General features: G+C 42.0%; 2 protein-coding genes across 4 annotated transcripts in view; both read right to left on the bottom strand.

Annotated features, from left to right (window-relative positions):
* mgat5b (alpha-1,6-mannosylglycoprotein 6-beta-N-acetylglucosaminyltransferase B) overlaps positions 1-24019 on the bottom strand; it is an 876343-nt gene that overhangs the window by 724296 nt on the left and 128028 nt on the right. The window lies entirely within an intron of this gene.
* LOC148145308 (uncharacterized) lies at positions 20386-21603 on the bottom strand. The gene has a single exon (XM_088000356.1). It carries the CDS (start codon positions 21601-21603, stop codon positions 20386-20388), a length of 1218 nt encoding a protein of 405 aa, XP_087856482.1.

Below are 24019 nucleotides of genomic sequence, written 5' to 3'. Positions count from 1 at the left end.
TGTTAGTAAAAACCTAAAGAACTGCGGATGCTGTAAATCAGAAACAAAAATAGAAATTGCTGGAAAAGCTCAGCAAGTCTGGAATTATCTTGATCTGAAATGTTAACACTGATTTCTCTCCACAGATGCTGCCAGACCTGCAGAGCTTTTCTAGCAATTTCTGATTTTGTTTCTGAACATAATTTTAATGCCCTTGGGTTGTGACAGGTGATGTTAAGTGCAAAATATAATAATTTGTCTCTGACTCCTCAAAACATATTCTTAATCACAGTATACAATAGTTACTCATCACAACAAGGTGTGAACAGAGCCAATATTTGTAATATGCTACTTATCAGCAAATAACTAAATTAACTTAAGTCTTTAGGCATTGTTTATTGAACTGGTATAAAAGGAATCACTCCAGTACTGCCATTACAACCCAATACACGGATTTGTCAAATATGTTTTCTTTCATTCACTGACAGGAAAACAAAATTTACTGTTATCACAGCAATTAGGAAATGCATCACTTCACCGACCAAAACAATACATTATTTTTTATGGTCAAAATTCAATAAATGAATTGATATATCTGAAATCTGTTCTTATTATCAACAAAGGTAATAGTCACCTTGAAATGAAACTGGAGTCATACCTTTAGAACATTTCAAATTCAGAAAATACAAAGCTAATATCTCTCAGATTCACCAAAATGATCATTAACTGATGAGGGGATACAGTCATAGAATCACAGAGGTGTACAGCACGGAAACTGACCCTATGGTCCAACTCGTCCATACCGACCTGATATCCCAACCTAATCAAGTCCCACTTGCCAACACCAAGTCCATATCCCTCCAAATAGAAGGGTGGTAAGGACAAGCCAGTGAACTATAGACCAGTGAACCTGACGTTGGTGGTGGGAAAGTTGTTGGAGGGAATCCTGAGGGACATGACTTTGTGCGTGGGAAATCATGTCTCGCAAACTTGATTGAGGTTTTTGAAGAAGTAACAAGGAGGATTGATGAGGGCAGAGCAGTGGACGTGATCTATATGGATTTCAGTAAGGTATCCGCCAAGGTTCCCCATGGGAGACTGGTTAGCAAGGTTAGATCTCATGGAATACAGGGAGAACTAGCCATTTGGATATAGAACTAGCTCAAAGGGAGAAAACAGAGAGTGGTAGTGCATGGTTGTTTCTCAGACCCGTGGCCTGTGACCAGTGGAGTACCATAAGGATTGGTGCTGGGTCCTCTGCTTTGCGCCACTTATGTAAATGATTTTGATATGAACATAGGAGGTATGGTTAGTAAGTTTGCAGATGACACCAAAATTGGAGGTGTAGTGGACAGCGAAGAAGGTTACCTCAGATTACAATAGGATCTTGATGTGCCAATAGACTGAGAAGTGACAGATGGAGTTTAATTTTGGGAAAGCAAATCTTAGGAGGACTTATACACTTAATGGTAAGGTCCCAGGGAGTGTTGCTGAACAAAGAGACCTTGGAATGCAGGTTCATAACTCCTTGAAAATGGAGTCGCAGGTAGATAGGATAGTGAAGAAGGTGTTTTAGTCTGCTTTCCTTTATTGGTCAGTGTTAAGTACAGGAGTTGGGAGGTCATGTTGCGACTGTACAGGACATTGGCTAGTCTACTTTTTGAATTGAGTGAAATTGTAGTCTTCTTCCTATCGGAAGGATGTTCTGAAACTTGAAAGGGTTCAGAAAAGATTTACAAGGGTTTTGCCATTGGAGGATTTGAGCTATAGGGAGAGGTTGAATAAGCTGGGACTGTTTTCCCTGGAGTGTCGGAGGCTGAGGGGTGACCTTATAGAGGTTTATAAAATCATGAGGGGCATGGATAGGATAAATAGACAAAGTCTCTTCCCTGGGGTGGGGGAGTCTAGAACTAGAGGGCATAGGTTTAGGGTGAGACAAGAAAGATATAAAAGAGACCAAAAGGGCAACCTTTTCACGCAGAGGGTGGTACGTGTATGGAATGAGCTGCCAGCGGAAGTACTGGAGGCCAGTACAATTGCAACATTTAAAAGGCATCTGGATGGGTAAATGCTTAGGAAGGGTTTGGAGGGATATGGGCCAGATGTTGGCTGGTGGGACTAGATTAGGTTGGAATATCTGGTCAGCATGGATGTGTTGAAATGAAGAGTCTGTTTCCATGCTGTATATCTCTATGACTCTTTGACTCTAATCATATATTCATCCAGATACCTTTTCAATGTTGCTATTATACTAGCGTCTACCATTTCTTCTGGCAGCTCATTCCATACACGTACCACACTCTGCACGAACATGCAGCCTCTTAGGTCTCTTTTACATCTTTCCCTTTTCAGCCTAAGCCTATGCCCTCTCAAGTTCTGGACTTCCACACCCAGGAAGAAGACTCTGTCTATTTATCCTATCCATGCCCCTTATGATTTCATAAACCTCTATAAGTTCACCCCTCAGCCTCCGACACTCCAGGGAAAACAACCCCAGCCTATTCAGCCTCTTCCTACAGCTCAAATCCTCCAACCCTGGCAACATTCTTGTCAATCTTTTCTGAACCCTTTCACGCTTCACAACATCCTTTCTATAGGAAGGAGGCCAGAATTCCATGCAATATTCCAAAAGTGGTCTAACCAATGTCCTAAACAGCCATAACATAACCTCCCACTCCTGTACTCAATACTCTGACCAATAAAAGAAAGCAGACCAAAACACCTTCTTCATTATCCTATCTACCTGCAACTCTACTTTCATGGAGCTATGAACCTGCACTTCAAGGTCTCCTTGTTCAGCAAGACTTCCCAGGACATAACCATTAAGTTTATAAGTCTTGCTAAGATTTACTTTCCCAAAATGCAGCATCTCACATTTATCTAAATTAAACTCCAACTGCCACTCCTCATCCCATTGGCCCATCTGATCAAGATACCGTTGTAATCTGAAGTAACCTTCTTCACTGTCCACTACACCTCCAATTTTGGTGTCATCTGCAAACGTACTAACTACACCTCTTTGCTCACATCCATTTATATAAATGACGAAAAGTCATGGACCCAACACCGATCCTTGTGGCACTCCACTGGTCACAGGCTGCCAGTCTGAACACTCCACCACCACCCTCTGTATTTCACCTTTGTGCCAGTTCTGCATCCAAATGGCTACTTCTCCCATTATTCCATGAGATCTAACCTTGCTAACCAGTCTCCCATGGGGCAATTTGTCGAACATCTTACTGATATGCTTTATTGAGATATGTCTCCTGATTAAACTTAAAAATATAAGCTATAAGTATTAAGTTAACCCGAAGCAGTGTTTTGTAGAGGAATAAGACAGTGGTATTTTCTGGGTCTATAGATTGGTAGAAGCAAAAATGGCCCTTTGGAGAGTGATATGCTCTTCTTGTGGGATTTGGGAGTTTAGGGAGAGTGTTACTGACGATTATATCTGCAATAAGTGCCGTTGGTTGTGAATCCTATCAGATTGAATGGATCAGTTGGAGAGACAGTTAGAGGTAATGAGGAATTTACAAAAGCAAGGGGGGGTGACAGATGGCAGTTATAGGAAGGGAGAAAAGTCACAGATACAGTCACATACATGAGTTAACTCCAGGAAAGGTAAAAGAGGTAGGCAGGTAGTTCAGGAGTCCTCTGGAGCCATCCCCATTTCAAACAAATATGCTGGTTTGGAAAAATGTAGGGGGTGATGAATTTTCAGGGGAATGTAGCATGAACAGCCAAGTTTCTGGTTTCGAGACCGGCTGTAATGCAATGAGGGGTACATCAGGTTCTAAGAGATCGACTATGTTAGGTCTAGTTCGAGGCACAGTCAGATGTTTCGGTGGTCAGCAGCAAAAAATCAGAATGATGTGTTGCTCCCTGGTGCCAGGATCAACGATGTCTCAGAGAGGGCACAGGATGTTCTCAAAGGGAAGAGGGCCCAGCAGGAGGTCATTGTACACATTAGAACCAATGACATAGGAATGGAAAAGGATGAGATTCTGAAGGGAGATTACAGAGAGTTAGGCAGGAATTTAAAAAGGAGGTCCTTGAGAGTAATAATATCTCAATTTCTCCCAGTGCTATTAGCTAGTGAGGGTAGGAATAGGAAGATAGACCAGATGAATGCATGGCTGAGGAGCTGGTGTATGGGAAAAGGATTCACATTTTTAGAACATTAGAATCTCTTCTGGACAAGAAAGACGAATTGCACCTGAATTGGAAGGGGACTAATATATTGGCAGGGAGATTTTCTAGAGATGCTTGGGAGGATTTAAACTGGTAAGCTGGGGAGGTGGGATCCAGGGAGATAGTGAGGAAAGAGTTCAATCTGAGAGTGGTACAGTTGAGAAAAGAACAAGTCAAAGGGTCAGGGCAGGCAGCGACAAAGCAGAGAACAAGGTAGGACTGATAAATTAAACTGCATTTATTTCAATGCAAGAGGCCTAACAGGGAAGGCAGATGAACTCAGGGCATGGTTAGGAACATGGGACTGGGATATCATAGCAATTACAGAAACATGGCTCAGGGATGGGCAGGACTGGCAGCTTAATATTCGAGGATACAAATGCTACAGGAAGGACAGAAAGGGAAGCAAGAGAGGAGGGGGAGTGGCGTTTTTGATAAAGGATAGTATTACAGCTGTACTGAGGGAGGATATTCCTGAAAGTACATCCAGGGGAGTTGTTTGGGTGAAACTGAGAAATAAGAAAGGGATGATCACCTTATTGGGATGATATTATAGACTCCCTAACAGTCAGCAGGAAATTGAAAAACAAATTTGTAAGGAGATCTCAGTTATCTGTAAGAATAATAGGGTGGTTACAGTAGGGGATTTTAACTTTCCAAACATAGACTGGGACTACCATAGTGTTAAGGGTGTAGATGGAGAGTAATTTGTTAAGTGTGGAGAAAAACAATGTCTGATTCAGTATGTGGATGTACTATGAGAGAAGGTGCAAAACTTTACCTACTCTTGGGAAATGAGGCAGGGCAGGTGACTAAGGTGTTAGTGGGGGAGTACTTTGGGGCTAGCAAACATAATTCTATTAGTTTTAAAATAGTGATGGAAAAGGATAGACCAGATCTAAAAGTTGAATTTCTAAATTGGAGAAAGGCTAATTTTGATGGTAAGAACTTTCAAAAACTGATTGAGGGCAGATGTTCGCTGGTAAAGGGACGGCTGGAAAATGGAAAGTCTTCAGAAATGAGATAATGAGAGCCCAGAGAGAGTATGTCACTGTTCGGGTGAAAGGCAAGGCTGGTAGGTGTAGGGAATGCTGGATGATGAGAGAAATTGAGGGTTTGGTTCTGAAAAAGAAGGAAGATCGAGTGAATCCTTAGAAGGGTATAAAGGCAGTAGGAGTGTACGTAAGAGGGAAATCATGAGGGCAAAAGGGGGACATGAGATAGCTTTGGAAAACAGGATTAAGAAGAATCCAAAGGGTTTTTACAAATACATTAAGGACAAAAGGGTAACTAAGGAGTAAATAGGACCGCTCCAAGATCAGCAAGGCGGCCTTTGTGTAGAGGAGAAAGTGAGGTCTGCAGATGCTGGAGATCAGAGCTGAAAATGTGTTGCTGGAAAAGCACAGCAGGTCAGGCAGCATCCAGGGAACAGGAGAATCGACGTTTCGGGCATAAGCCCTTCTTTAGGATTCCTGAAGAAGGGCTTATGCCCGAAACGTCGATTCTCCTGTTCCCTGGATGCTGCCTGACCTGCTGCGCTTTTCCAGCAACACATTTCCGGCCTTTGTGTAGAGCCATAGAAGGTGGGAGAGATACTAAATGAGTATTTTGCTTCAGTGTTTACTGTGGAGAGGGACATGAAAGATATAGAATGTAGGGAAATAGGTGGTGACATCTTGAAAAATCTTCTTTTTTACAGAGGAGGAAGTGCTGGATGTCTTGAAACACATAAAGGTTGATAAATTCCCAGGACCTGATCAGGTGGGTCCCAGAACTCTGTGGAAAGCTGGGAAAGTGATTGCTGGGCCCTTTGCTGAGATATTTGTATGATTGATAGTCACAGATGAGGTGGCAGAAGACTGATGGTTGGCCAACATGGTGCCACTATTTCAGAAAAGTGGTAAGGACAAGCTATGGAACTATAAACCAGTGAGCCTCACATCGCTGGTGGGTAAGTTGTTGGAAGGAATCCTGGGGGACAGGATGTACATGTATTTGGACAGGCAAGGACTGTCTATGGACAGTCAACAGGGCTTTGTCTGTGGGAAATCATGTCTCATGAACTTGATTGAGTTTTTTACAGAAGTAACAAGAGGATTGATGAGGGCAGAGTGATGGATGTAACCTGTACAATCTTAGAAACATTTCCATGTATGGGCAGATACCTAGGTTACCCTCATCTATTTTTGATAGCGTTGGCATTGAGATTTTGTACTTTTCTTTAGACACAGAAATCCTTCTCTTTTGTGTGGATTTCCCATGAAGCTGTTGAGAAGAGTATCAGAAACAATGGTCCATAAGATTCAAAAACAGTCTTGTTAGGCCAGTGAATTTATAACAGCAAAGAAAAGTGAGAGTCATGGGGGTTTGCAAAGGGAAGATGCCGATGAAGTCAGGACATTGTGTTAGTCTCTGTTGAGAAAGCATTTGCCCTCTACTCAGCACTTCAGTTTGTGAGCCTGTCCATGATTAAGAACCTACAACATAGAAGGTTGGAGGTTAGCAGCACACTTAGTAGCCCAGTACAGTCATTTTGTCAGACTGTGCTTATGCTAGTATAATGGGGCTATTATTAAGTTAGGGCAATAAAATAATTAACTAAAGACTGAATTTTAAGGGAAAGTGTATTGCTCTCCCCTCCCCATTAGAAAAGTCAGTCACAAATGGAAAAGGATGTGCTGTAGTGATGTTATGCTGCATATGTCTTTAACAACACAGAGTGGAGCTTCTGCCCTTCAGATCCCTCCTCAAGGGATGCCACCCAGCCAGATTGGTAGCACTCAGTAGTATGTGCTGCTGAGAGATTGCAAGCAGTTCCATTAAATAAGTCATGGCAACCGGATGTGCCTTTCCAGGTGTTGGAGGATTGGGCACCATTAGGAATGGGGGATTAAAGGGTGGGGCAGGTCTTGGATGTCAGGAGACAGGAACAGACTGAGGGCTATGATCTTAGTGGGGGATATCGTTCAATGTATATAAAACACAGCTCTTCAGCAGATTCATTCTGGACTTAAAACATAAACTGCTCCTCTCTCCACAGATGCCACTAGACATGCTGAGTTTCACCAGCATTTTGTGCTTATTTACATATATTTTCAACTGCATTAGTGGGTTAAAGGAATGAATTCATATTTTAAAATCACTTAAAAGCAGTGCTGACCAAGTCCAAGAAGCATCGCTACCATTTCGATGAACACGTTGTTGTTACTCATCTCCTCAAAATCACAACCTGTGTGCATCTCTTGAGACTTTTTTCTGGTTTCAAATCCACATTTTGAATCCTAAGTTAAACACTGTGATGCTCTAAATACTTTGCATTTTAAAGCCTTTCTGAAAATATCATATTGACGCAGATAGACTCTGATTATTTGGTGTCATTTGATTTGTTAGTGGCTCTGCACAGCAGGCAACTCCTGACATTTCCACAAATCATACAATCATAAACCCTTTGATTTTTGAGAGTCTGTGAAAACATTTCGACTAAAGACAGTAAAAATTCTTATCATTAATCAAGAAAACAGATTATTCTTGACTGCCAAAAATCGATCTGCGCAGTGTGTTAGAGTCATTCTGATTTGCTGCTTCTTGGGCTTCTCTGCCTTTTAGGTCTATCCATCCTACTTACCCCTCCTGCAACTCTTCATCATGGCTTTATCCAATGTTTTATAATTCTCATTGTCTGATTATCTTTGCTCAATGTTCTTTTCCTGGTCCCCCTAAATCTTCATCAGTTCTTATTCATAAATCAACTTCCATGTTGGGTCATTGATCTATTATTTTGGTTCATTTCTCTCTTCCACCTATTGCTACCTTCTGCACTCTGTTGGTTCCACGTTTGGATGTTTGTGGCTGTCCTTAAATGTTGCCTATCTCAACAATGCTTCCAATGAGGTAGCAAGTGCAGTTGGAAACTGATGGACATCTCCTTGCTCTTTATTTTCTCCATTGTAAATGACCATCATTTCTTTGCTGTCATTTCCTTTTTCAGCTTCAATTGGTTATTGATTAAACAAAGTGGTGGTTCAATATTACATCAGCATCTTGACAGACCCTTCATGTAATACTGATCAGCACGGATGCAAAGTAACTTTAATTCCCAGGATCAGGAGATCCTTGTAACCCACTGAAACAGACCCAACAAAGAAGTCATGAAATGACGAGAATGAGCAAGCATTCAGTCATAACCTGAAATATGTCTTGACCTTTTGCAAGGATATTGTTTGACAATATACAGATAGAATCAAGGCCATAACCATTCTAACAGACTAATGCAGCTTCCCATTACGATCGCTTTTCCTAATGAAGAAATACTTAAAACAGAGTCTCAGTTTAAGAGTAAATGCATTATGAAAGGAAAAAAAGATTTTGGGCTTCAAGAAGACCATTTTATGAATAGACACATTTTTATTTATCCTCATTACAAATTATACTTATTATGCTTTGAAATGGAAATAAGCATTGGTAGGGGGGTATAAAGGATGGAGGGCAGACTATGTACCCAATTTATTAGGAGATGTAATGTGCAATATTTATATGGAAAGCAAATATTGATGGATGTTAACTATGCATTAGTAGACATCATTGTCCACAGCAGTTCAGTTATAACCCCACCATCTGTACATCAAACTCTGTCCATGCTATCTTCGACGTCATCACATTCCTCTAAGGGTGACAAACTGCATTCCAAGCTCTAACAAACGCGGACTACTGTTCAAGTTGCAAAATTACAGAACATGCAGTAGATGGTGAGCATTAAAATTCTCCCCAAAATGTAAAATAAAATCCCAGGCCACCTCTCAACTGAGTCGTATTGCTATTTAAAGATCAGTTTGCGCACCATAGAAACTTTGCCAATGCAATGATCCGACCAGCATATCTGCATTCTGCTGAGTTTGTGACATTCCTCTAATTGAGGTCATAAAACCATTATTGAAAATAATAATTTTGGCCTGTTGCTAAGCACTGATCATTCTCCAACAGCTTTCAAACAACACATTTATATGAACTTCTGCAGAATGGAAGATTCATAATTCTCCTTTTGATAACATAACATTAAGGTATAAAGTGACATTTCCGTTTTCTAAAACAATCTGCACACTTACAAGTATTGCTGTTTTTTGCTCATGTATGCATTTTTGCTGGATCAGTGCAGGCCTGGTATCAGGTTGCATATGTAATGCTCCTGGACTCTCAAGAATCTGCCAGGCTATAAATTATCTGCCCTTTCTATTAGCTGCTTTCTTTCCCCTGCAGACAAGGTTATATATCTTATTAAAAAATGAAAATGTGGGAAATATGCAGCAGGTCACACTGCATCGTTGGAGAGGAAAAACAAAGTTAACTTTTCAGTTCAGTGACTATTTATTGCAACTAGAAAATGAAAATTGTGGATTTAATTAGTTTTAAGAAAATCCAGAGTCAGAGGAAGAGGAAGATGAGGGGAAAAAAGATTAATGATAGGGTGGACAGCAGGAGAGATTAAATGGCAAAAGGAATGATGGTGCAGGACAAAAGGAGATGCTAATGGGACAGAGACGATGCATAGAGAGGATGTTGATTTGAGTGACAGAATCACTACTAACACTATCCACAAAAATAAGAGCAGAGGTTTTGATAGATCTGAAATTATTGAACACCACGTCATGCGTGGTGATCAAAGGATCAGATATTATTCCTCAAGCATCTGTTGAGCTTCATCTGATAATGTAGGAAGTCAAGGGCAGAGAGGTTAGAGAGAGCCATGGAATTAAATTGCTGGGCAACTAGAAAGTCAGGAAACCACTTCCAGGTGAAATAGAGGAGCTTCCCAAAACAATTACCCATCCTGACTATAGCTTCCATTTTGCAAAGCATCCTGCATTGTGAGCAGTATATGCAACATAATAAATCAGTTTCATCCCCTTTGTATTTATTTAAAGGCTGTTACACCTCCAATTTTATGCACTTCAGGTCATGAACCTGAACTGTTAACTTTATCTCCACAAATGCCACCTGACCCATTAAATATTTCCAAGGTTTTCTGTTTTATTTCAGACTTATAGCAGTTGCTGTAGTTTATTTTTGTATTCACATTTCTGTTTTCAAACAAATCATCAGACATTTGCTTCATGTATGAATTAGCTCCAGATTCATTTCTCTGGCAGTGATCACCTTGAATGGTCTAGAAGGATTCTCTGGTACAGCAGCTTAATATTGTAGTGACCCTAACAGCGATGGGCAGAGTTATACTGATCTTTGATATTAGCCATACACCAGTCTGCAGCAGATAACGTAGCTCAGCCATTGCACTCTTATAGGCTATGAAAGACAAGTCTTCTTGGATGTACCAAATAGAAGAGGCATTATCAGTAAACAGAGAACTCGAATTTTGGTGGAAGTGATCATGTTTCTCGAGGTTCTTTGGAACAGAAGATGCTGTAATGAATTAGTCCCCTTTATCTGGCTCATACAGGATTATAGAAATGACAAAGAAATTTGTATGTCTCCAACATGTTTGGTGGTAACTTCTAACACAGCAGCAATCACCAAGATTCCAGGAAAGCAAATAAAGGCTTCAAAAAAGAGAGTCAAAAATGTAGCAAAGAAAACAAGGCCATTTGTTGCACAATGGGAAAAGGTGACTGACTAATAAACTACAATCTACTATTTAGGAAACCTCAGAAAACTGGCTTAAAGATACAATAAGGATCAAAACCCAGCTATAAGCCTATTTTATGTGGCTAATAGTATGAAGGGGAGGTCATCGAAACCTGTGAAATTCAGTGAGAAACCTGCTTTATATAATTAACATACTCAATCTGCGTTGCATATTCCTGGTCTGGATTCCTCGCAATGTCCACTGAAGCCACTTTCAGAAAAAGCAGATTTTCTGATCCATGTCCACCATGATCAAGCTTCTAGACCACAAACAGAGCTTCAGAAATTTGGGGTTACACTTAAGTAGGTGTGACTGACCAGCCAAGTGTTGGAGCAATATACCTGTATAATGGAGTTACGCACTGGGATCCTGTGGAGTCCCAGATGCAGCTGACTCTGCAAATTATCTGGTAAATTGAAGATTCCAGTAGCCAATTCCCCTGCATCTGGATCCTCTGAAAAAGTCCATAACAACTGGAGATTCGGAGGGTTTTGCTTCCACTAAGTCAACAGCGCCCAGGAAATATTAGATGATTAAAAACCTAGTCTGGTTCCTTGATAACTAATAGCTGACCTCCCCCAACCTACTGCACAATTCCTTCAACTTCTCCTCCCCCAGACCTCTTACACCCCAGTGCCACCTGCCACAGCTAAACATCCCAATCCAAAACCAATCCTCCCTCTCCACAAATATAAAAAAACCCTCACCACCTCCCACTGGATTCTCCCCTCACCTCAGCACCAGCCTGAATCCTGGGACTTGACCAACACCCTCATTGGGGTTGGTGAGGGATGGCTAATTGCACCAGCCCAACAACCCCAGACTGGGCTGACACCAGGCCAGGTCTGGCACTTCACCCCTCCATCCCAGCCCCTATGAACTACCCTACACACTCCATTACTTATGTGACATCCTACCCACCTAGCATCTTACTTCCCTGTGACCCCACTTCCCTGACAGCCCAGCCCCTTAACTAACTGTCACCCTAACCCCATCTGTAATATTTTACAGTAGCTGTCAAAGTGGGTGCCTGTGCTGCTGGAACTTTAAAATTAATAACAGGTACACTGACCGTTGCCACAAGGGGATGTGGTTTGAATTCCCCCAACTACCCTGCACTACAGGGGGAGCTGGTACTGACTTCAGGCATGCTTTCCATTTCTGAAGTAGCTGGCATTGGAATTCCCAGCTGGAAATGTGGAACTCAAGTGTTAACAGGAAAATAATTGAGCAGAATAGCAATCTGACTGATTGGCATATTAGGCCAAATATTCTAAGGAGAGACAGTTAGATTTGTAGCTCTGCTTATTTAAATAAATTTCAGTGCAAGCTCATTATAAAAATGCATGCTTAGAAATTCTGACAGGCCTGCCGTTGTGTAAAAAGAGGTCAAGATGTGACTTCCACCATTCATTTGGCCTGATCCTGAAACAAATTCAGAAGAATTGGCTCATTTCCCTCATTGGAGCAAGGGATTGATTGCCATAAGGAAATAAATGTTGTGTTAGCTTACGAACACTGTGTAGCTGATGGATACTCACTGTTATCTGCTGGTTTAGTTCCAAATGGGGCATTTCAGAAAGGGATTTGGACAATATAATTTAGCAGTAAGAGGAAGGAAGTGGTTCCAGTCCAAATTCTCTTGACTACAAATAATAAATATAGACCCATAACTGGCAAATTTCCAGGCAATGATCTTATACAATACTATTATACAATACAATTTAATACAGCTCAGAAACAGGCCCTTTGGCCCACCAAGCTGGAATCAATTCTAATCACTATTTAAATTTGCTACTTATTGCCCATGTACGGTTTCCATCCCTCTGTTCACCCCCCATTCGTGTCTCTCAAGATACATCTTAAACATTGGTAAAGTGACTGCTTCCACCTCCTCCATTAGCAGTGTGTTCCAGGCACTCACCACTCTCTGTGTGAAAATTTTTCCCTGTACTTTTCCCCTAATCTTGCCCCCTCTCACCTTGAACCTATCCCCTCTTGACCTTTGAACCCCATGAAAAAGCCTCTGACTATCCACCTTATCTACGCCTCTCATAACATCATAGACCTCTAATAGATCACCCCTCAGCCTCCATATTTCCAGTGACAACAATCTGAGTTTATCCAACCTCTCCACATAACTAAAATCCTCCACACCAACCTCCCCCTCACCAAAACATCCATGTCCTTCTAGTTGTGTGACAACCAGACTACAAACAATATTCCAAATGTGGCCTAATTAAAGTTTTATACAGCTACAACATAACTTTTCAACTTTTACATTCGATGCCCTAGCCAATGAAGGCAAGTGTGCTGTATGCCTTCTCGACTACCTTATCCACCTGTGTTGCCACTTTCAGGGATCTGTGGACCTGTACACCCAGATCCTTATGTATATCAATGCTTCTAAGGGTTTTGACATTTATTGTATAATTTGCAAATGAATTTCATCTTCCAAAATGCATCACTTCACATTTTTCCAGATTAAATTCCATCTGCTATTTATGTATCCAAACCTGCAGTCTATCGATATCCCACTGCATCCTTTGACAAACCTCCTCGCTATCTGCAACTCCGCCAATTTTGGTGTCATTCACAAACTTACTAGTCAGACTATCTACATTGTCCTGCAGATCATTTATATGGATATTACAAACAACAAAGGTCCCAGTGCTGATCCCTGCAGAACATCCCAAGTTACTGATCTCCATTCCAAAAAACACCCTTCCACCAGTACTCTCTATCTTCTATGACCAAGCCAGTTTTGTATCTATCTAGCTAGCACACCCTGGATCCCATGAAGATCTATTTTCTGTATCAACCTTCCCTGAGATACCCTATCAAATGCCTTTCTAAAGTCTATGTAGACAACACCCACTGCCCTTCCCTTATCAATCGTTCTTGTCACCTCCTTAAAATGAAATTGGTGAGACATAGCCTTGCTGCCTACCACTAATAAGTCCATTTGCTTCCAAATGTGAATTATTCCTCTCATTATCTTCTCCAACATTCCCAAACACTGACTTCAGGCTCACCAGCCTGTCATTACCTGGATTATCTTGGTTTCCCTTTTCATACAAAGGAACAACTTTGGCCATTCTCCAGTCCTCTGGAACTTCAGCCGAGGCTAAAGAGGATGCAAAGATAGCTGTTAAGGCCCCAGCTATGTCCTCCCCTGGCTCCCACAGTATTCTGGGTTAGATCCCTGGGGACTTGTCCACTTTAATGTATTTCAGGACACCCAACACTTACTCCTGCATTATGCTGACTCACCCGAAAGCATTCACACAGCTTTCCCCACCCTCAACATCCCTCTCTTTGGTGAATACCAATGTAAAGTACTCATTAAGGATCTCACCTATTTCCTCTAGCTCCACATATAGTCTCCCTCCTTGAGTGCGTCCACTCTTGCTTGCTCCCAATGCATATATAAAATGCCTTGGGATTCTCCTTAACCTTGCTGGCCTAGGACATTTCATAACCCTTCTTGGCCCTCCTTTCACCCCATACTTTCTCTATATTCTTTAAGGACTTTGTTTTTAATTGCCTCGACCTTAGGTATGCTTCCTTTCTTTTTGACTTAAAGACTATTTTGTATAATCAATTGCTTTAATCCCAAATATGTACATTATTTAGAGCTGCGAAATGTTATGCTACAAACTAAATATTTACATAATGGCAAAAACAGTAAGTGAAAAAATATGTGTTATGGAAATGCTAGGATCGTGTGCTGAGAGCGCCATGTCCTGGGTTTATACATATGTTGTATAAATAATTCAACTGTCAAGAACAATTTGATATTGGTTCAAATTCAACTCAGATGGTTTGAATAAAATTCTTGGATTCGATTTTGATCCATGGATGCTCGCTGAAGTTTATTCCCAACGTTGAGCACATTGTATTGATGTCAATGTATGTTCAATGTGTTCTCCCAATCTCATCAGAATATTTCCAAACGTAAGATGGGAGTAAATCAGTGTCACACCTGTAAATTAAACCTGCTAATATTGCCAATCCAATAAACGTGTGTTTCTCATAAGAAATAAATCAGTAAATAACTTTTACATTTCACAGTTTTAAAAAATGAATTATAAAACCAAGATATACTTTGCATAGGACATTTAAAGTTGATAATCCTGATCCATATTTCAAATACAATAAGCTGTGTTCTCACTAGGATTTCATGCAGGAAAATGTTGCAAGCATTAAATGACTAGAGACAAAAAATTATCAGGACTATTAATGACATCTACTGTCATTTGGCCAACACCAGAAGCATATAATTATCCCTCAGTATTTGTCAATTTAATTTTTGAAAAAATATTTATGCCCACCTAGCTTTATTGCTGAAGGCTTAATGAAGCCACTCTAGGTAAATGAAATTAATCAGTAATTTTAGACTGTAGTGTCATTAGTCAATGTTTTTAAATATTTCCATGTTTGACTGTCTGCTTTACATTGCTGGTGTTATATCTGTTTTCATTAACATGATCAGACACCATTCCATAAGTTAAACCAGTTGATTATTTTTATTAATACAAGAGATGTAGGCTTCACTGGCTGGGTCAGTGTACCCTGCCCTAATTATGGTTGCTAAAGTGGTGGTAAATTGCCATTTTCCCTTGTACTAGGTATGACTGCAATGGGTGGAGTTTCCCCTTTGATTTTCAATGACTCCAGTTTTGCTGGGCTCATCCATAATCTGTCAAATGTGGCCTTGATGCCAAAGACAGTCACTCTTTCCTCACGTCTGTAGTTGAGCTCTACCCATTTGGCATCGTATTCCCTCCCACCTGGCAGCATATCCATCTGCAACCTACCATGCATTCTGGCACCATTCCCAGCTGGAACCCTACTTAGCTGGCATCCTACTCACTACTTATGTGGAATCCTACACCTCATAGTCTTCCCTTCCCCAGCTTGTACCTTAATCAGCAGGCATCCTCTTATCTGCTGCCTTGGCATCCTACTCAACCAGCATGATACTTACTTGGCACCATACAACCCTCTTCCTATCTGGCACCCTAATCTCCCAACAGTGTAACATCGCATTTACCTTATGTATTTAGCATTTGACAGCACTGTTCATATGACCATCAGGATTTTTACATTTCATGTGAATTGTAAAGGATTGCTGTGAAAAGGAGCATGATTTGCTTTCTCCTGACTGTTCTGCACTAGCAAAATATTGTCTGAATGCAAGTACCCCTTTGCATTTCTGAGGGAGCCCTGATCAGAATCTCTTTTCAATTTCGGAATTCTCTTCTTTCATAAAATAGAAGGGTTGGAGTGGCAACCTGTGTGAGAATGTAACTTATCAGAAAATCCTGCCCAAATGATTTTCTCCAGAAGGAAGCGCTAGGATTTTCTGTTGGCCAGGTAGTAATTTCTGCAGTATGGGTGGGAGTTACATGTTGGGATGCTGAGAAAGCCTTGAAAAAGCAGAGTCTGAGGAAACTGGCCAGGAAATTAAAGATTCCAGTTGGTAATTCCCCTGCACTTTGAACCTTCTGAAAGTATCAAGTTAATTCAGAGAACTGGGCGTGTTCCACTGCAGTTAAGTTAATAGTTACCCAAGTGAGAATTAAATATCTAGTCCACTTGCTTGTTAATTATTAAAGAGAGTCCACAACTTGCTATGAAAAATGCCAACTACACTGCCTACCACAAAAATCACGCACACCCAACCACCCCCCTCTCCCAGAGTACTTGACAACATCCCACCTGCAACCACACCCCCATTCCTACAACCTAAAGTAATCTGCACCACCTCCCCCCCACCACCCCCGAGAATCAGGCACCTTGATCTCTTCCTGGAACCCAACCCCAATCTTCCTACTTCCTCATGCTGGACCTGATACTAATGCACCCACCAAGGCCTGAGAACCCTTCTCCTCCCATTACATTCCACTCCCACACCCTGGAAACATCCCTCCCCCCTCAACCTCCAAGGTCTTCCTGGTGTTCCTTTGCCTCCTTCCCTCTCCGACCAGACCCCTTTCCATTGCCACTGGACTTCAGAAAACTCCCCCCCTCCTCCCCATGGCTTCCCCTTTCATTTTCTGAACCAGATACCCTTGCACACCCTAACCTACTACAGAAACAGAAAGTAGGAGGAATAGGAGGTCACTTGGTCCAATCATAGCTGATCATTCAACTTAGTACCCTGTTTCTGCTATCCCCCATAGCCTCTGATCCCTTTAGCCCAAAGAACTATCTTAAACGCTCCATGAATTACCTGCCATCCTTCCCATCTTGTGCATTGCCACTCAATGCACCGTGGGCGGCACGGTGGCACAGTGGTTAGCACTGCTGCTTCACAGCGCCGGAGACCCGGGTTCAATTCCCGCCTCAGGCGACTAACTGTGTTGACGTTTGCACGTTCTCCCCGTGTCTGCGTGGGTTTCCTCCGGGTGCTCTGGTTTCCTCCCACAGTCCAAAGATGTGCAGGTCAGGTGAATTGACCATGCTAAATTGCCCGTAGTGTTAGGTAAGGGGTAATGTATGGGTGGGTTTCGCTTCGGCGGGTCGGTGTGGACTTTTTGGGCCGAAGGGCCTGTTTCCACACTGTAATGTAATCTAATCTAATCTAATCTACAACTCTGGCATCTATCCTATCACAAGAGATGTCCAAGTGACTATCTACTCTGTTGGATATTTAAATCACAAAATATGACAACTACTGCAGTGACAAAGTGTCTGTGGTCTGATTTCCCCCAACTATCCTGCACCGCGAGAGACCTGTTAGATTTAAAGTACCAGTGAAGGAGCTATGAACCGAATCTCCTGTGAGAAATGAGAGTTCTTCCTTAATGATAAAAAGGTGGGAATGGAGTGGCAATCTGATTGCGTAAAGTCTGGCTCTGTGCAGATAAAAGAAAAGGTCTGTCATACTGCTAGAAACCTGAAGCTTGAGGGAATGTTGCAATACAGCAAAGGAGAACCAAGGAACTGATAAAGAAAGGGAGAATAGAATATGAACATAAACTAGTAAAAAAAAAACTGAAAGCTTCTACACATAAATACAGAGGAAATGGTTTGGTTAAGACAAAGGTGGGTCCTGATAGCAGAGTCAGGAAAATTTACAAAGGGCAATCGAGACATGGAAAAGAAACAAAACAATTACTTTATGTCTGTCTTCACTGCAGAATATACAAGATGTTTGCCAGAATTAGAGATCCAAGGGGTTAAAGAGAATGAAGAACTGAAGGAAATTAGTCTCACTAAGAAGGTTGTGTTGGAGAAATTGATAGAAATTACAGATGACACCAAATTGGAAGTGTAGTGGACAGCGATGAAGGTTACCTCAGATACAATGTGACCTTGATCAGTTAGTCTAATGGGTCAAGGAGTGGAAGATGGCGCTTAATTTAGTTGAATGTGAGGTGCTGCATTCTTAGTCGTAAAGTGCTGGGGAGTATTGCTGAACAAAGAAACCTTGGAGTGCAAGTTCATAGTCCCTTGAAAGTGGAGTCGCAGGTAGATAGTTTAGGAGGTGTTTGGTATGCTTTTCTATATTGGTCAGTGCATTGAGTATAGGAGTTGGGAGGTCATGTTGCAGTTGTACAGGACATTGGTTAGGTCACTTTGGAATATTTTGTGCAGTGCTGGTCTTACTCCTATAAGAAAGTTGTTATGAAACTTGTAAGGGTTCAGAAAAGATTTACAAGGATGTTGCCAGTGATGAAGGGTTTGGGCTATAAGGAGAGGCAGAATAGGCTGGTGCTATTTTCCCTGGAGCATTGGAGGCTAAGGGGAGACCTTATAGAGTCTTAGAAAATCATGAGGGGCATGGATAGGGTAAATGGACAAGGTCTTTTCACTGGGAGAGGGAGTCCAGAACTAGAGGCCATAGGTTTAGGCCATAGGAAAGAGAAAGATTTAAAAGGGGCCTAAGGGGCAACGTTTTCATGCAGCGGGTATGCCTTTATGGAACGAGCTGCCAGAGGAAATAGTGGAGGCAGGTATAATTACAACATTTGAGAGGCATCTGAATGGGTATCTGAATAGGAAGGGTTTAGAGAGATACGAGCCAAATGTTGGCAAATGGGACTAGGTTAGGTTAGGACATCTGATCGGCATGGAAAAGTTGGACCAAAGGATCTGTTTCCATACGGTACATCTCTATGACTCTGTGATTCTAAATGTTGATAATTCCCCAGGACTTGACATTTTATATCCCAAAATGTTGGAAAAGGTAGCTATGGAGACAGTGGATGCATTTGTGATCATCTTTCAAAATTCTCTAGATTCTGGAATGGTTTCTGCAGATTAAAAGATTGCAGATGTCACACCATTATTAAACATGGAAGTAAGATAGATAATGGGGAATGAAAGACCTGATAGCCTTATATAGGTAGCAGAGAATCTATTGAAAGGTTGTGACAAGTAAACACCTTTAATAATAATAATTTGATTAGGCATAATCGCCATGCATTTATGAATGGGAATTTTTGCTTGATGAACCTTTTGGAGCTTTTTGACCATGTTACTAATAGTATTGATAAAGGTTGACTCAGTAAACTTGGATTTTCAGAAGACATCTGGTAAAGTGCCCAGAGGGATTCATTAGCAAAATGAAAGCACAGGGATAGGACTACACTGTCGACACACCTGCTACGGATGGAATGATGCCTAAGTTTTGTAGCCATTGATCTCTGTATGTTCTCTTAATAATTTTCATATTTATTTTCTATATTCCCAAAGCATTCTGACTGAAATAATGAAGTTATTAAGTTGTTTAGCTAAACAAAAATGAACCACACTCAAGAAAAATGGATAAACTGGGTCACTTCCACAATGGACCCACTGCATAGAAAACTGTATGATGGGAATTCTCAGTTGTATCCACACAAAGAACGCACATTCTACATTACAAACTCAGCAATGCTAAAATTATAATGCTTGTTAATAGCCTGTGCAAGATCCTACTTTCTTAGACATTAATGACATCCTTCCAGCTCCATAAAATGATGGACATGCAGAAAATAACGTCTGCTGGGGATGGGGCAGGTTCATATAGTGCACTTCTGCTGATGGTTGAAGAAACTAATCCTTACAACCAGATTCTCACAAATGCTATATATGAAATGGTCATCTCATGTTATTGTAGATTGTTGTTGTTTTCAGTGCTGGCCCCTGTAGCCACTGATAGTCATGGCGGTGTCATTTTCCTAGGTCATTACCTAGTAACTCACTGCATCAGGGAAAAAGTGAGAACTGCAGATGCTGGAAACTAGAGTCTAGATTAGAGTGGTGCTGGAAAAGCACAGCAGGTCAGGCAGCATCCGAGGAGCAGGAAAATCAACGTTTTGGGCAAAAGCCCTTCATCAAGAATGGAGGTAGGGAGCCTCCAGGGTGGAGAGATAAATTGGGGGGAGGGGGGCTTGGGGCTGGGGAGAAGGTAGCAAAGAGTACAATAGGTGAATGGGGGTGGGGATGGAGGTGATTGGTCAGGGAGGAGGGTGGGGGAAGGTAGCAAAGAGTACAATGGGTGGATGGAGATGGGGATCGAGGTGATAGCTCAGAGGGGAGGCTGGAGCGGATAGGTGGGAAGGGAGATTGGCAGGTAGGACAGGTCATGAGGACAGTGCTGAGCTGGAAGTTAGGAACTGGGGTAAGGTTGGGGGAGGGGAAATGAGAAAACTGGTGAACTCTACATTGATGCCCTGGGGTTGAAGTGTTCTGAGGCAGAAGATGACGCATTCTTCATCCAGGCATCTGGTGGTGTGGGAGTGGCAGTGGACAAGGCCCAGGACCCGCATGTCCTCAACAGAGTGGGAGGGTGAGTTGAAATGTTGGGCCATGGGGTGGTAGGGTTGATTGGTGCGGGTGTCCCAGAGATGTTCCCTGAAGCGCTCTGCGAGAAGGCGTCCAGTCTCCCCAATGTAGAGGAGACTGCATTTGGAGCAACAGATACAATAAATGATATTGGTGGATGTGTGGGTGAAACTTTGATGGATGTGGAAGGCTCCTTTGGGGCCTTGGATGGAGGTGAGGGAGGAGGTGTGGGCGCAGGTTTTGCAATTCTTGCAGTGGCAGGGGAAGGTACCAGGATGGGTGGGTGGGTTGTTGAGGCGTATGGACCTGACCAGGTAGTCATGGAGGGAACGGAAAGCGGAAAGGTGTGGGGAGAGAAATATATGCTTGCTGGTGGGGTCCGTTTGGAGGTGGTGGAAATGTCGGCGGATGATGCGGTTTATGCGAAGGCTGGTAGGGTGGAAGGTGAGGACCGGGGGGGTTCTGTCCTTGTTACGGTTGGAGGGGTGGGGTTTGAGGGCAGAGGTGCGAGATGTGGACAAGATGCGTTGGAGGGCATCTTCAATCACGTGGGAAGGGAAATTGTGGTCTTTAAAGAAGGAGGCCATCTGGTGTGTTTTGTGGTGGAGCTGGTCCTCCTGGCAGCAGATACGGCAGAGGTGAAGGAATTGGGAATACAGGATGGCATTTTTGAAGGAGGTAGGGTGGGAAGAGGTGTAATCCAGGTAGCTGTGGGAGTCAGTGGGTTTGTAAAAAATGTCAGTGTCAAGTCGGTCGTCATTAATGGAGATGGAGAGGTCCAGGAAGAGGAGGGAGGTGTCAGAAATGGTCCAGGTGAATTTAAGGTCGGGGTGGAATGTGTTGGTGAAGTTTATGAACTGCTCAACCTCCTCGCGGGAGCACGAGGTGGCGCCGATGCAGTCATCAATGTAGTGGAGGAAGAGGTGGGGAGTGGTACCGGTGTAACTATGGAAGATGGATTGTTCTACATAGCCAACAAAAAGACAGGCATAGCTGGGGCCCATACGTGTGCCCATGGCTACCCCTTTGGTCTGGAGGGAGTGGGAGGATTCGAAGGAGAAATTGTTGAGGGTGAGGACCAGTTCAGCCAAACGAATGAGAGTGTCGGTGGAAGGGTACTGTTGGGGACATCGGGAGAGGAAGAAATGGAGGGACATCCAGTCCCTCTACAGCTCCATCCACCCATTGTACTCTTTGCTACTTTCCCCCACCCTTCTCTCTCACTTATCACCTCCATCCCCACCCCCATTCACCTACTGTACTCTTTGTTACCTTCTTCCCAGTTCCCCCCACCCCCATTTTTTTCTCCACCCTGGAGGCTCCCTGCCTCTATTCCTGATGAAGGGCTTTTGCCTGAAACATCGATTTTCGTGCTCCTCGGATGCTGCCTGAACTGCTGTGCTTTTCCAGCACTACTCTAATTTAGACTCACTGCATCAGGTAGTGTCTCTTTCAGATTCACTGACAATCCCTGTAAATGACTACACTTATCAATGATTACCCTTCACCATCTGTTTTCTAGGGGTGTAACATGACAGCAAAGAATGGTTGTCGAAAGGTGAAGGATGACATAGAAGCCAATCTTTCGTCTTACATTTAGTTAAATAATATATTCAAACTATACATTCCAATTCAACCACACTGTTTCGGTACAAATCTGTATGTATGTTCTTCAAATATTTTCTCATCACCTGCTTCTGAGATTGTATGACACACCTCTGGGGCATGTGGGACTTGCTGGAACTTGAGATATCTGGCTCATTGGTAAGGAGCTGAAAAATGTGTTGCTGGAAAAGCGCAGCAGGTCAGGCAGCATCCAAGGAGCAGGAGAATCGACGTTTCGGGCATAAGCCCTTCTTTCTCCTCAATGGTAAGGACACTACCACGACACCACAAGAGCTCACATTGAAATTACAATGCACCCCAGTTGCTCTGGAAGCTAGATTTAAAACTTATTTAGGCATTGTATAGGCATTAGAGATAAAGTATTTACATATATAACATGTTTCTTTTTTATTCCTGCATTGATGTTTGCCAATTTGGTGCCTATTTTATTTTTCCAATTTTACTCTCAAACGCTTGATCACCTTGTCTCCAATCTATTAAATTATTTTTTTCATCATATTTATGTACTTTAAGATGTGGAGAAGCACAAGATATTATAGTCACAATTACAGAGACTTTTCATCCATTTTGACTTATCGTGGCTGCTCTGGCTCATTCTCCAGTACTAGATCCTGTTGCAAAGTTTCCCCTCTTGTGGACAGAGTACACCTTGACAACTTTCCCATTATCTGTTAAATGCTAATGTTGTCATTGTACTGGAACAGCTTGGCCATCAGCGTAGCTAATTGTGGACTATATATCTACAGTACTGTTGGGGGAATGTTCTGATTTCTTGGTAACATGGAAAGTGAATCAAAATACTGAATGCTGGAAGCTATGGTTCTAGGATCCTCAGGAGAACACCAAGATGAACAACCCACTAAGTTCTCTTCGCTGAAGATGCTTTCTCATGCTTCAGCATTGTCTCTTTCACTGATTTCCCTCCCAACAGGTGTCTGCTGCTAGCTCCTCCTTTATTTCGGGTATTACATTGCTGTACAGACATTTTAATGTACTTTTAGCATGCTTTTGCCTCATTTTATGTTTAGCCATCTTTTTAGACTCCCATCTGAAAACTCAAATTTATTCTTTGACAATCAATATCCTCCTCTACTTTTTCTCCCCAACTCCAGTTGGTCTCCTGTCATGTTCTGTATCCAGTTTAGTTGTTTACATTTTTGTAAATCCCTCTCCCTCCCTCCTCACTTCACTACCTCCCACCCACTCCCCATCACCAAACTACTTGAATAAAGTGTTATTTAACATCTCAGCTTTTTGAAAATTCAGCAAGGTTATCCATTAACTCAACACCCGCGGCCTGAGGAAGATGAACTAAGCTCAAACAAATGTCACTGGGGTTACATCAAGGAAACCATCTGTACAATAAAAGAGAAATATTAAGTCCCCTTTCAGTGGAAATTATTTTGACCTTCTGTGGAATTTGTTTCAATATTTGAGGTAAATATGTTAAAACTCTTTTCTTAATGGCACTCCATTTTACTTCCATTTGTGTTATGACTTTAGGTTCATCATGGGAGTGTGAAGTTAAGCAAAATTCTTTGTTTGAGGGTCAACCTTCAGTTCAAAACATTCAAATTCAAGTCTAGCATCTAATTGAAGCAAACAGGTCACGTACCATAAAAATAAATTATGTGTATAGTTGATAGCAGCAAACACAATTACAATTACAAACAGCTTCAAGGAACATAATCATTACAGCCATATTCACATTGTGATTGATATTAAAAAGAAAGAAATTGGTAACCGTGTGCTGCCGCCATCTTAGAAATTATACAGAGAATACCCTTCCTAAAGAGTTATAGAAAT

This window comes from Chiloscyllium plagiosum, unplaced genomic scaffold, assembly GCF_037043375.1.
Source record: "Chiloscyllium plagiosum isolate Xiang-an unplaced genomic scaffold, Cpla_swu_hap1 HiC_scaffold_25, whole genome shotgun sequence".
NCBI classification, from domain to species: domain Eukaryota; kingdom Metazoa; phylum Chordata; class Chondrichthyes; order Orectolobiformes; family Hemiscylliidae; genus Chiloscyllium; species Chiloscyllium plagiosum.
This window is presented reverse-complemented; position numbering and strand designations above follow the sequence as displayed.

What these genes read in the sequence shown, in the direction of transcription:
- LOC148145308 (XM_088000356.1), bottom strand. Translation starts at nt 21,603, where the DNA reads ATGGGCACACGTATGGGCCCCAGCTATGCCTGTCTTTTTGTTGGCTAT.